Here is a 12,630-nt window from a genome sequence, read left to right on the forward strand (position 1 = left end):
AGACTCCAGGCAGGCGGGGCTGGGTTTCACGCGGGCAGGCGGGTCCGGGTTTCACGCGGGCAGGCGGGCCAGACTGCGCGGGCAGGCGGGGCTGGGTTTCACGCAGGCAGGCGTGCCAGGGTGCCAGAGCCCTTATTGTGCAGAGTACTATGCTGCAAGCAATGCAAATCAATACACTGCAGGCGCCTGTGCACAGAAGATGTTGGAAAGAACATGCTCATCTTGTTTACAGGAGATGCAGAGCAGGATTTATGGGGTGTTATTCCGGCCTAATGCACGTGTTTGTAAAGCCATATTGATAATTATAAATACTATAAATCTTTCCCGGCAGATGTGTAGAAGGCGGTTTGTGATATATTGCTGTGTGCTGGAAGACAGAGTAACACAAGGGTGCAGTTAGAGATGCAGTTTGCTCACAGTGCAGAGAGTTCAGCCATATTAACCTCTTCACTGCCGAGCAATTTATTCCTGAGCCCATGTGGGGATTGGGCACTTAGCAAGTCCCCAAACTGCACCCTAGCAGTGGCAGGTGGTGGTGGGGGGGGGGGGGTATAGCTGTCAATTACAGCAGGAGCTTCCGAAGTCGGGGCGAGAGATTGGAAGCTCCCGCAGTGATTGACAGCTATACCCACCATCCTGTCTGCACACACTGAGGGGCACACTTATTAAGTGTGTGCCTCACATGAGCTCTGGACACTATACTGCCTGGGATCAGTCACACAGGTTTGTTAGCGAAAGTCATAACAATAAGATTTATTAATTAAGGGTTCGTTGTCAGACCAGGTTATTTACACCTTTTTACCAGGATCATCAGCAAAACAAGGTAATGAAATAAACTGTAATTTATTCGGCATAAATTCGCTTACACACAATGGAACACAAAATACAGACAAAAAGACACACTTACTTTGGGACTGGGGTCAAAAACTAGACTTTCCTAGGTGCAGGGAACTCTACGGGAGAGTTTTACCCTGACCGGGTCTTAGCTGGAATCTCCTGGAACCCAAAGCGGCATAAAGTTCCATATGCCACCGCTACGTTCTCTTCTGAAAACGTGGTCCATCCTGACCACGAGTCAGCCCAAATCTCCTCAAATCGGCATAAAATCCCAGCCACGACCGCTACGTTTGTTTCTGAGAACTTGGTCCCAAAAAGCTGGACTTAGACTCTGGCGGGCAGACTTATCAGGCTCGAAATCGAAGCCGGTTTACTCTGCTATTCCACAGAAGCAACTTTGTTTAGCCTGCCGCACTCTTACTACCGGGGACTCTAAATCTGATTGGCTCACAGGTTCTTAGAATATTTTCAGTTTCATTCACAAAACTAAGCAGCCAATTAACGCGTGGGAACTTTCCCAACCAGCCAATCAGAGCCAAGCCAGCTAGAAAAGCCGGGTCAGCGGGAAATCGGAAATAGCCAAAGGACATGCACAAGCCTGCCACCTCTCTCCTTGGCTATCTCAATGCTACCCGCTCCACCAGGTCTGGCAGAACAAGTAGCATCCCGGAGGACTGCCATTGATCTCCGGACCTGGTAATCCGCCTTTCCCCACTGACCAAATGCCGTTCACACCTCTGGCATCCTCTGTCTGCTTTGAACTCCGATGTCCAGCAGACTTAGCGGCGCCTATGGGTTTGCACGGGCTGCCTGTTTGGACATCGGTGCCGAATGTTTAAACACATTACAATGCATTAAAGTATATTGTAATACACTGAGTCTCTGAGTACAGGGAATAGAAAAGGAAAAAAATGTTTTATTTCTGCCTTATTTCCCCACACACTTTCCCTGTGACTCAGTTTGGACTCTCAGAGTCCGCCCCCCCCCAACCTTATATTATGTTGGGGCACCCACAAACCCTATACTGGTTGCACCTTGGCACTAGCTGTGGTACCCCCCCCCCCTAACCTAGGGATTCCCTCAGCTACAGGAATACATATTGATCCCTGTGCCCCATTCTCGGCTGTGCTGAAGCAGGGTACCCTAGTGGTGAGTCGCGCTTACGTTTTCAAGGGGAGGTATTGCCGGGACAATGTGCCTACATGTATCAGAGAATCGGGCGTGATTCCCGGGTACATTTATGGGGGAACCGGCAACGCCAAACCCCAACCTCCTAGGTCTGTCAACGTTCTGTTTTCCTCCGCAAAAAAAACCCTTGAAACTCATACCCCAGCAATCAATGCTTGATTGCATGCCCGGAAAGGAAAAAAACACAAAAAATGGTTTTATTATAGACAGTATAATGCAGTAATACAATGTTACTAGATCCAAGAGCCTTATACACGGAGCAGGGGTAACCAAAACGGGCTTGACCTTTGTTATAGAGCCTGGTTATCCCCTCCCGTCACATCCGTAGAACAAATATGCCTAGCAGGGGGTGCACAGTGTAAAAAAGGTTCAGAAATGCAGTCCTATGCCATTCACAGACCCATTGTCTAGCAGCAGTGCGATTAATAAGGGGACTTATGTTTTGGAGATGGGGCGCATCTATTTAAGCGATGAATGCAGCTATTTGAGTTTCTTAAGCAGCAAATCCATCATGTAACAGGAAACGCACGAGAAACAAATAAAACACAAGGTTATGTGCTTTGATCAGCAGAAGCTGAAAGATACAATATCTCTCTGACAGATGCACAAAAAGTGTCTCCTGACACGATGCAGACACGAATCTCATTATCACAATGTTCCTGGAACGAAGAGAAAAGCAGCAACATCCTCTGTTATCATAATTGCGATAATAACTTGCATTAATGCAGCCACTTTCTTCTTGCAGAGAACTTCACAGGCATACAGCACTACAGAGAGGCTGTCACACAGCCAACTCCGTGGTGGAATTGTAGCTGCTTAGTTCTTGTACTCTGGACAGCAGATTCCAGGAAGAATAACAATGCTACATATGACCTATATTACATAATTACAGGTGGTGAGAAAAGACGCAGGCAGATAAGAGAATTAGTCCTGGATCACACAAATGTGAAAAGATACAAACAAACGCTTGAACGGCGTTAGCTTGTAAAATAGACCAGGAAAGGTACAGTAGAAGTGATAACTTTAATAGCTCGCTCATGATTAAAACCACAAGTTAGCTATTAAAAAAGGTATCAATTACTTCTACCTTTCCTTTCAGTGACAAGACATGAAGGAACAACGGACATCAAGTCTGTATCTCTCATATCAGCCACACCGGTCAATACTAGTCTTGTATACAGGGAATTCCGAGGCAAATCTTCAGCCTTGTGCCCCCCCTCCACCACCCCGTCCCACCCAATTATCAGGACTTTTCTAACTGAAAAATGTAAATATTATACCAAATAGATTTTTTTCTAACATTCCTAAACACACCCCCCCCCCCCTCCCTCTCCCTGACACTCTCTGTTCCCCACTGACACTTTCTCTCTCTCCCCCCACGGACTCTCTCTCCTCTCTTTCTCCCCACTGAGACACAACAGAACAGGTACACACAGCCACACCTCTCTCCTGCCCATGCTGCTGCCTCCTCTGCTTGGTCCTACCCGCAGGCTCCTGACTCCTTATCGGATGCCCAGCCCCCTAGCAACAGCCCTGCTGTCTCCCTGCTCGGGGGATTCCCACGCAGTTAGGAAACTGCATTCGGCAAACTAGGCACTGCCGCCCCAAAAATTCTGCTGCCCTAGGCAGCCGCCTAGTCGACCTAATGGTAAAACTGGCCATGGTTGTATCTCCAAGACAAATAAACAATCCAGATAATTGCTCCCCCTGCAGACCGGTATACGGACAGTGACAGACAATACTGCTGACCCATAGATTACAGTATGAGTCTCTCAGCACTTCATAAATCCTGGGAAGAGAGAAGACGGCGCTCCAGTGGTGTTGGCCACGGTATACATCCCCCCATTTTTTCCCACAACCACTGGAGTGCCGTCTTCTCTCTTCCCAGGATTTGCTATTCCCCCAACTCGCTGGGGCATTCCGAGCACCCGTGGCAGCTCTTCACCGTAATTGGGAGTCCATCTACCTTCTCCTTTCTCGGCACGTGGTGGCATCGTGACACAAAGAGCTGGAGACCACCTCAGTGAGTGTCGGTCATCTCAGATAGACAGAAAGATGCTAAAGACCACCTTTTCCAGCGGTGTCCAACTCCAGTCTTCAATGGCCACCACCAGGTCAGGTTTTAAGGATACCCCTGCTTCAGCACAGGTGGCTCAATCAGCGTCTCAGTTAAAATGACTGAGCCACCTGTGCAGAAGCAGGGATATCACTAACACCTTGAGGACTGGAGTTGGCCATCCAGGAGTCCTAGTCTATCCCTCACATTGCAAAGAGTACACAGTGACCCAGAGAGAAAACACTCCGATTCATGACACATCCTCTCTGTCTTTAGCAAGAGCAATGATTTAAGATTATTTCCCCATACTGTATATCCCCAGCTGGAAAATAATGATTTGGGGAAAACGCTTTTTTGGATCGAATTGGCAGCTTCCATTGTTTGGTCATCATATTATTATAAATGATAAAAAGCTACAATAAACTTCAAGAAAACCAGGGTGAACATCGACGAAGGTGCATGCAAGAGGAACAATATTTATGGCAGTGCTGTAGCTTGAATTACAAGATATTACTTCACTTAGATACAATGCTCTGACTTTCAGGTCCCAGGTAATGTGTTTTTGGTGAACGATGCTGTCAGGAGTGAGTAATAAAGGGAAATATAAGCCTGCAAACATGGAACTTTAAGAGCTGGGAAAATTCAATTGCCCTCCCCCAGCACACAGACAGACGCTCAGACTTCAGAAATTGTGTTTAATAAAAGGTTTGATGACAAAAGAAGCAGAAATGAACGGCGCACAGAGAACTCCCGGGGCTCTGGCCCAGCATTGTGCGGGATGACTTCTAATGATTTATCTACACGTGTTTTCAGTAAACAGTCTGTGACCTTCCAGCATGGAAGGAGGGAGTGATTGACAGCTCCAAGCATGCGAGTTGTGCGCAGGGGCTGGTGTGTGACCCACTGTGACAACATCAATAAAACAAGCCCAAAAGGATTCTACAGGCAAATTCCGTGTTCTGAGCTACTCGTTTTTATAGGTGTAGTTTGTGACCTGGAAGTCAAAACAGTAGGAACAGGAGCATCTCATAACTAGTGATTCATCAAGCAGCCAGAACGATTAACCACAGGGAGAGAGAGGCCACAAATGTTTCTATATAATATATATATATATATATATATTGTATTATTTCGAGTAAATAAACACCATGTGGTTGGCTATATCTAGTAACAGATGAGATAAAATAAAAACACGTCATGCAAAGAACATTGCGATGTGCAGCTAGTGACCATAGTGGTTCCATGAATGAGCAGTTTGTGTTGTCCACACACTGGCAGCCCGTCCATAACATTTGTTCACAGCTCTTCTCTCCATTTTGCATCTGGGGATGTGGGACATTGGGGGAGATTTGCTAAGCTCTGACACGAGTTATCATACAACGTTCCCATGTTAACTGCGATTCAAGTCAATGGCGTTAATGTGGGAATACTGTGCGACGATGACCTGCATCCGAACATAGTGAATCCTGGCAACTGTGGGGTGTTTATTCACTGACACTGAAGTTTTTGATCAAGCTTGAAGAAGTTGCACTGAAATCACCATTCCAACCATGCAAACTCTCTGAGACTAATCACAGCCAGGAATCAAGGGTCACCAATCCCATATGCTAGTCCAATAGCTCACCCATCCACAGATCACAAGTCGAGAGATAACTTACACCCCTTGGGGCCTATTCTGTAAGCCTCGATTACCCCCTTATCGGGGGCCTTATCAGCCACAATGCCTACTGCCATTCTGCAAACCTCGATAAGTGGGCGATAAAGGCATGAATCGCCAATTTTGTCAGCTCTCCAAAACAGATTGCCGGGTACGCCCTTTTGAGAGAGACCATCACGTCGCCGGCTACTCGCCCGTTTTGGGAATTTTGCCATCACAGGTAAACGAGTCTTTCTGAATACCGTGATAGCAACGCTCCAAAAAATGGCGGTGTAAACAGCCAAGCGATTTTTTTTATGAAGGCTTATAGAATAGGCCCCTTAGGCTGAGGCCCCGGTGTCGGCGCTGGCGGCGTGTGCAGCTGAGATCCCCGGTCTGCCGTGAGCTGCAAAGGGAAAGACGGGGGGAAGGGGGTGTGGTGGGGAGGTGCGGCCATGATGTCACCCGGCAGGTTCACCCTCATTGGCTGAACCGCCATGGGGCGTGTCCAGCGCTACTTCGCAAGAGAAATCTGGTCATGCAACACGGCGGGCAAGTTGGGTAGCGGGCCTGGCCCCATTGAGGGGCGGCTCTTGTCCCTGCAGCGCCCGCCTTAGCAGGCGCTGCAACAGGCAGCGGGGACCTAGCCTTAGGCCTTGCCCCCGCTGCCAACTACAGCGTCCGCTGTACGGACGAGAGCCCTCCCCTCAATGGCGCCGGGCCCGCTGCGAGGGGGGGCCGCAGCGCTCGGGCGAGAGTTGCTCCTGCTCTCAATAGAATTGAGAGCAGGACTCGCATCGAGCGATTAGGCACGCCCCCCGGCGGTTCAGCCAATGAGGGCGAACCTGCCGGGTGACGTCATGGCCATGCCCCCGTCACTCCCTCGCCACGCCACCCCCCCCCCCCGGTCTCTCTGTCTGAAGTGAGCTGCAGACCGGGGAATCGGCTGAACGTGCCGCCAATCTCATGGGCGCGCGTTACAGCGGCGTTACCGGGGCGTCAGCCTACAGAGTTGCCCAATCACAGACTTCAAAGAATAAGGGTTATCCGATCGCTAAACGAGACAACCCTGATCTTCAGAGACCACCTTAGGATGTCCTCTTGGAACGGAGCTCCGGCTGATAAGTATTATGTGATGTTCTACAGTGTGCCTGCATCTTCCCCTCTTATCTTCCCAGACCACCTGCCATAGACTCCGAGCCACTACAGAAAAACAACCACGGTCTCTTCCATTACCGGCACAGTCAATAATATGTTTGAGGAAACCTCATCATGTCAGAAGATCACAGTCAGTCAGTGCTAGTATGATTGTATCAGATGCATGCTCCACACATAACTGAAAGGCTTATAATAAACCTGAACACATTTAATCCTATGCTTATGTTCCTAGATATAATGTGAAACTGGTTACGGACAATAAATGGTTAAAAGGGCTGCCGTGTTTTGTAGGGAAAATAAAACGTACCGGAGCCCTAAGCAAAAAATAACATTAATGTTCTGTATATTCAAAGCAAATAAATAATTCAGCTTTAAATAAAAAAAGTGGTAGAAAACCCATTTATCTTTCAGCCACATTGCCAATATTTTCAGAATTAGTATTTGAACGTTCTTGACGATCCCTATAAAACGTGCCTGAATGCAAACAAAGGGGTGAGAACGCAGCCCACCCACCAAAATAGCCTCGTATAGAGATACTTCCGTTACGAGAGCCAGAGATGCTCAGCGGACTCACATTGAGTTGCAGTTCATCCGTCCACTGTCCGATCAGTCTGTAACTGGGTGTGCTGCCATTGCTGACCTGGTACTGGAAGATGTCGTATCTGCCCGGTGCATCCCCGTTCTTATTAAACAGGACAGGGGTCCCGGCACTGCCTGCGTGGGAGGAAGACGGAACATTACAACATTCGTTTGTTAGATTTCACACGGGGTTATCTTATCCAAAGCAGAAATCTCATCAATAATATTTCGTTTATTGACATCAGTGGTATCACAATAAACCCCGGGCCCAAGAGCTTACACTCAATGTTGTCCTTACCAGCTTTCTATTTATCTGTACATTTTGATATAATAGTATGATCCAGAAATGCATCTCCCCCTGTAACAGGCCGTAAATGAGATTCTCTTCTCTAAGACGCCTGGATTTTATAATGAAGAATGTATTTTCTCCCATTTCAATTCAGAGTTTCTTTCTTTTGAAGCTTTGTAATCAAGACCAAAAATCCTTAAATGTACAGCTAAATTGCCAAGTAATTAGTGCGGCTTTTTCCGGGCGCTGGACGTTCGCAGTGGGACCTGAAACCTTTTTGTCCACGTTTTAGCCAGAAGAGCCGTGTGTGCTTCCAGCTTACAATAAATGGCCAAATTACTCAAATGAGCTCAATTATACTTTGCAGGAAATGGAGAGAATTATTAAAGAAATCACAGGCTGGTTTAAAAATGAAAATAATAAGACTTCTGGCTGATGAGAAGCTTGCACTGCGCATACCAAGTTTAGCTGAAAAACCCAAGATAGAAAAATTCAAAGCAGAGGAGCCAAGTGACATTGGAGGAAGAAGTATACCGGGGCCTATTGATATAGGAAGGAGGGATATAAGGGGCTTAGTTACATAAGAGGAAGGCAGTGACATGGCAAGAAGGTGTAGACCAGGGCGTTAGAATATCTAAAGGGCTATAGGGGCCTTGTGATATACAGAGGATTATTTGCATACTGTAGGTAGAAGAGAGGTACAGTGATGACTAAGCAGGGGGTATATATATATCACAGTTCTGGTGCTATAGCGTTCCCTGGTATATAGCGCAGGTTCTGGTGATGTAGGGTTCCCTTGTATATAGCGCAGATTCTGGTGATGTAGGGTTCCCTTGTATATAGCGCAGCTTCTGGTGATGTAGGGTTCCCTTGTATATAGCGCAGATTCTGGTGATGTAGGGTTCCCTTGTATATAGCGCAGCTTCTGGTGATGTAGGGTTCCCTTGTATATAGCGCAGCTTCTGGTGGTATAGGGTTCCCTTGTATATAGCGCAGCTTCTGGTGATGTAGGGTTGTATATAGTGCAGATTCTGGTGATGTAGGGTTCCCTTGTATATAGCGGAGGTTCTGGTGTTGTAGGGTTCCCTTGTATATAGCGCAGCTTCTGGTGGTGTAGGGTTCCCTTGTATATAGCGCAGCTTCTGGTGGTGTAGGGTTCCCTTGTATATAGCGCAGGTTCTGGTGTTACAAGGTAACTGGTATAGAGAGGCAGGTTCTGGTTGTATAGGGTCCTAGGTGCTTACCATTGAAGCTGACATTTCTAATGTATTTGAGAAGCTTCTTCCCACCCGCATGCTCCATCTCTGGGCAGAGCCCAGGTGAGTCTGGGCACAGGTCCTTATTCATGTTGTGCAGAGCGTGAGCCGTAGCGTACACCGCGTCCACCACAAACTGGACCTTCCCGTCCTGCTCGTAGTGTGAATCCTTCCCGATCCGTTCCTGGCCTGCGAGGGGAGAGAGACAGCGAGATAGAAAGGAGCTCCCGAGACCCCTCACACAGGGTCCTGACCGGCCAGGGGAGAGAGAATGACACAGATTGGGGATCACAACCCCGAGCTACTTCTAAAACCCCTCTTATGAGACGTGTGTTATACTGAGACACTCCTCTCTTTACCACCTCACTTCTCTAAACTGAATTCCCTTCTTAGCCGAGATCCTGTTCTGGGTTTTGATTTGAGGAATGTGATACATCTGTGTAACCCCCTCTTTGGTGACTAATAGTTCTCTAAGGGGTTAATCGTCTTAACTGGGTGGGCTCACTCCGGTATTACCCCTCCCCTGTATGTCTTGTGACCCATGATGTCACTATAGGGAGTATAGAAGTTATATATATCTCCACCCTATGTTCTAGAAGCAGGTTCTTCAGAGTTCTGACTGGGGTCCTCACTGTGAGTCTTGTAAATAGGTTTATGTGTATAGTTATGTGTATTACGTTTGTTGTATGTGTTACCGTTTGTTGTTTTCAGTCAGGAACGTGCCCTTTAAAGCTGCAGACCAAGCAATATCCTACATGTGTGGGTTTTAAATAAATCCGTTCTGTACTATGAGAAAATACTTGTAGCATTTTTTTACATCTACTCTGAATGACATTTTAAATGTATTATAATGTAACAAGCAATTTTTGTTTCTATAGCAACCATTTATAAAGTCACATCCCCTTCCTCTTCTGAAACAGGCTCTGGCACACCCCTTTTTGAGCCCTGCCCTCTCTCTAGCAGCGCACCAATTGTATCTAGTGCCTGGTCACATGATCTTCCCCACAGAACTTTGCATCTTTGGTCCTTTTCTGCTGCAGTGACAGCCATTTAGTGAACCCCTGAGCCGAATCTTCACCGATCAATCACAGGAGAACGAATCGATTGGCAACTTAGCTAATTACTTATTATTGTGTAGATTGTATTTATGCACATATTAAAAGGGAAATAAATATAGATTTGATTTTTTAAACCGTCAGCTTGGACTTCTGCTTTAAGTAAGCGCCAGTACTAAGGGCCCACGTTTGTTCTCACTATTAATGAGGATGCAGCATACTCTTAGTAGGAGTTCTCGGCATAGTAACTCCGGAGTATGTTTGGATACAAACTTCTGTAACATATCTATATATGGGGAGTTATTGACGGCTGTTAAATAAAGCACCTTTTTGTGTTATAAAAGTTTCTGGCGCCCATCTTTTTCCCATATGCTTATTCACGCCCGGCCTGCACCCACGCAGCACCCTGCAAAGTCCAGAGAGGCTGAGCACTGCCTATGTGTATAGTTTAAATTACCTCCTTTAGAGTCGGGTAAGGAGGGTTATGTCTGTATAATAAATGTCATTCACCGGCAAATCACAATGACAAAGGAGCTGCTTATTGCCACTTCGCTCCTCCAGCTTTCCCCCTCCCTCTGACTTCTCATTATCTCAGCCTTTATCTCTCGGTCGGTCTCCTGTTTGGACAGTCTCAGCTGGCCCTGGTCCAGAGAGAGCATTGGTGAAGTGTCCTTCACGGAGTCACAGCCCATGAAAAGTTTTTAATAAAGCTCTTTACTCGGCTATGCTTTCCTTTAATGTATCATCTCTTTCTACACTTTATATCACAGCATCTAAAAGCAGTGTATTACAGGTGTATGACAGAGGGATTTGTGTACCTGTGCAGGTGAGTAGTTAGCTGGTGGAGGTGAGATGGACAGGAGTAGTTAGCTGGTGGGGGTGAATAGTTAGCTGGTGGGGGTGAGTAGTTAGCTGGTGGGGGTGAGTAGTTAGCTGGTGGGGGTGAGTAGTTAGCTGGTGGGGGTGAGTAGTTAGCTGGTGGGGTGAGCAGTCAACTGGTGGGGGTGAGCAGTCAGCTGGTGGGGGTGAGCAGTTAGCTGGTGGGGGTGAGCAGTTAGCTGGTGGGGGTGAGCAGTTAGCTGGTGGGGGTGAGCAGTTAGCTGGTGGGGGTGAGCAGTTAGCTGGTGGGGGTGAGCAGCTAGCTAATGGGGGTGAGCAGATAGCTGATGGGGGTGAGCAGATAGCAAGTGGGGGTGAGCAGTTACCTGGTGGGGGTGAGTAGTTAGCTGGTAGAGGTGAGGTGGATGGAAGTAGTTAGCTGGTGGGGGTGAGTAGTTAGCTGGTGGAGGTGAGGGACAGGAGTAGTTAGCTGGTGGAGGTGAGTAGTTAGCTGGTGGAGGTGAGATGGACAGGAGTAGTTGGCTGGTGGGGGTGAGTAGTTAGCTGGTGGAGGTGAGTAGTTAGCTGGTGGAGGTGAGGTGGACAGGAGTAGTTAGCTGGTGGGGGTGAGTAGTTAGCTGATGGAGGTGAGTGGTTAGCTGGTGGAAGTGAGTAGTTAGCTGGTGGAAGTGAGGTGCATGTAATTAAGATACCTGTGCACTTGCGGTCAGTGTCCTCCTTTTTAGAGCCAGTAATGGTTAGCTTGCAGTTGAAATTTTCTTCCCAGTATTCCGCAAACCAGACGTTTCTCCTGTTGTTCTCCAAGGTACGTGATGTAAAATAAGCATCAAAACCTGGAGGAGGAGCAGAGAACAAGGGCAGTCAGAAAGTCAAGAAGAGACTTGTGAGGTCTTAGAAGATCAGTTATAAACTATAAAGGTATCACAGCTTACAGTAAACCTACTATATACTTCTCCATGACCAATACCACTATCTCCATACCACTGACAGGGTGTGATTGATTAGTACAGAAATACTGTGTGTGCTGAGAGTGCTGATTAGTATGGGGGCTGTGTGTGCAGAGAGGAAGCGCTGATTACAAGGGGGTGCTGTGTGTGCAGAGAGACTGCTGATTAGTAAGGGGGTGCTGTGTGTACAGAGAGTGCTGATTAGTAGGAGGAACTTTGTGTGCAGACAGAGTGCTGATTAGTAGGGGGTGCTGTGTGTGCAGAGAGAGTGTGCTGATTAGTAGGGGGGTACTGTGTGTGCAGAGAGAGAGTGTGCTGATTAGTAGGGGATACTGTGTGTGCAGAGAGTGCTGATTAGTAGGGGGTGCTGTGTGTGCAGAGAGTGCTGATTAGTAGGGGGTGCTGTGTGTGCAGAGAGTGCTGATTAGTAGGGGTGCTGTGTGTGCAGAGAGTGCTGATTAGTAGGGGGTACTTTGTGTGCAGAGAGAGAGTGCTGATTAGTAGGGGGTGCTGTGTGTGCAGAGAGTGCTGATTAGTAGGGGGTGCTGTGTGTGCAGAGAATGCTGATTAGTAGGGGGCGCTGTGTGCAGAGAGTGCTGATTAGTTGGGGGTGCTGTGTGTGCAGAGAGTGCTGATTAGTAGGGGGTGGTGTGTGTGCAGAGAGTGCTGATTAGTAGGAGTGCTGTGTGTGCTGATTAGTAGGGGATCTGTGTGCAGAGAGTGCCCTAACACCTGGAAGCACAGATCTGGTCCCTGCTCAGGATTGTCACTTTGTCTCAATTGTATTGT

At 47.6% G+C, this 12,630-nt stretch overlaps 1 protein-coding gene across 1 annotated transcript in view; it reads right to left on the reverse strand.

Moving 5' to 3' along the window:
* The window catches only part of GRM7 (glutamate metabotropic receptor 7), a 199,201-nt gene that overhangs the window by 73,225 nt on the left and 113,346 nt on the right, over positions 1 to 12,630 (reverse strand). Inside the window, exons 5-7 of the mRNA XM_075574698.1 lie at positions 11,587 to 11,727; positions 8,988 to 9,188; positions 7,450 to 7,589 (exon numbers count right to left, since the gene is read on the reverse strand). Of these exons, the coding sequence (XP_075430813.1) occupies positions 7,450 to 7,589; positions 8,988 to 9,188; positions 11,587 to 11,727 (482 nt within the window). The remainder of the gene's footprint in view (positions 1 to 7,449; positions 7,590 to 8,987; positions 9,189 to 11,586; positions 11,728 to 12,630) is intronic.

Source organism: Ascaphus truei, chromosome 17, assembly GCF_040206685.1.
Source record: "Ascaphus truei isolate aAscTru1 chromosome 17, aAscTru1.hap1, whole genome shotgun sequence".
Taxonomy (NCBI): Eukaryota; Metazoa; Chordata; class Amphibia; order Anura; family Ascaphidae; genus Ascaphus; species Ascaphus truei.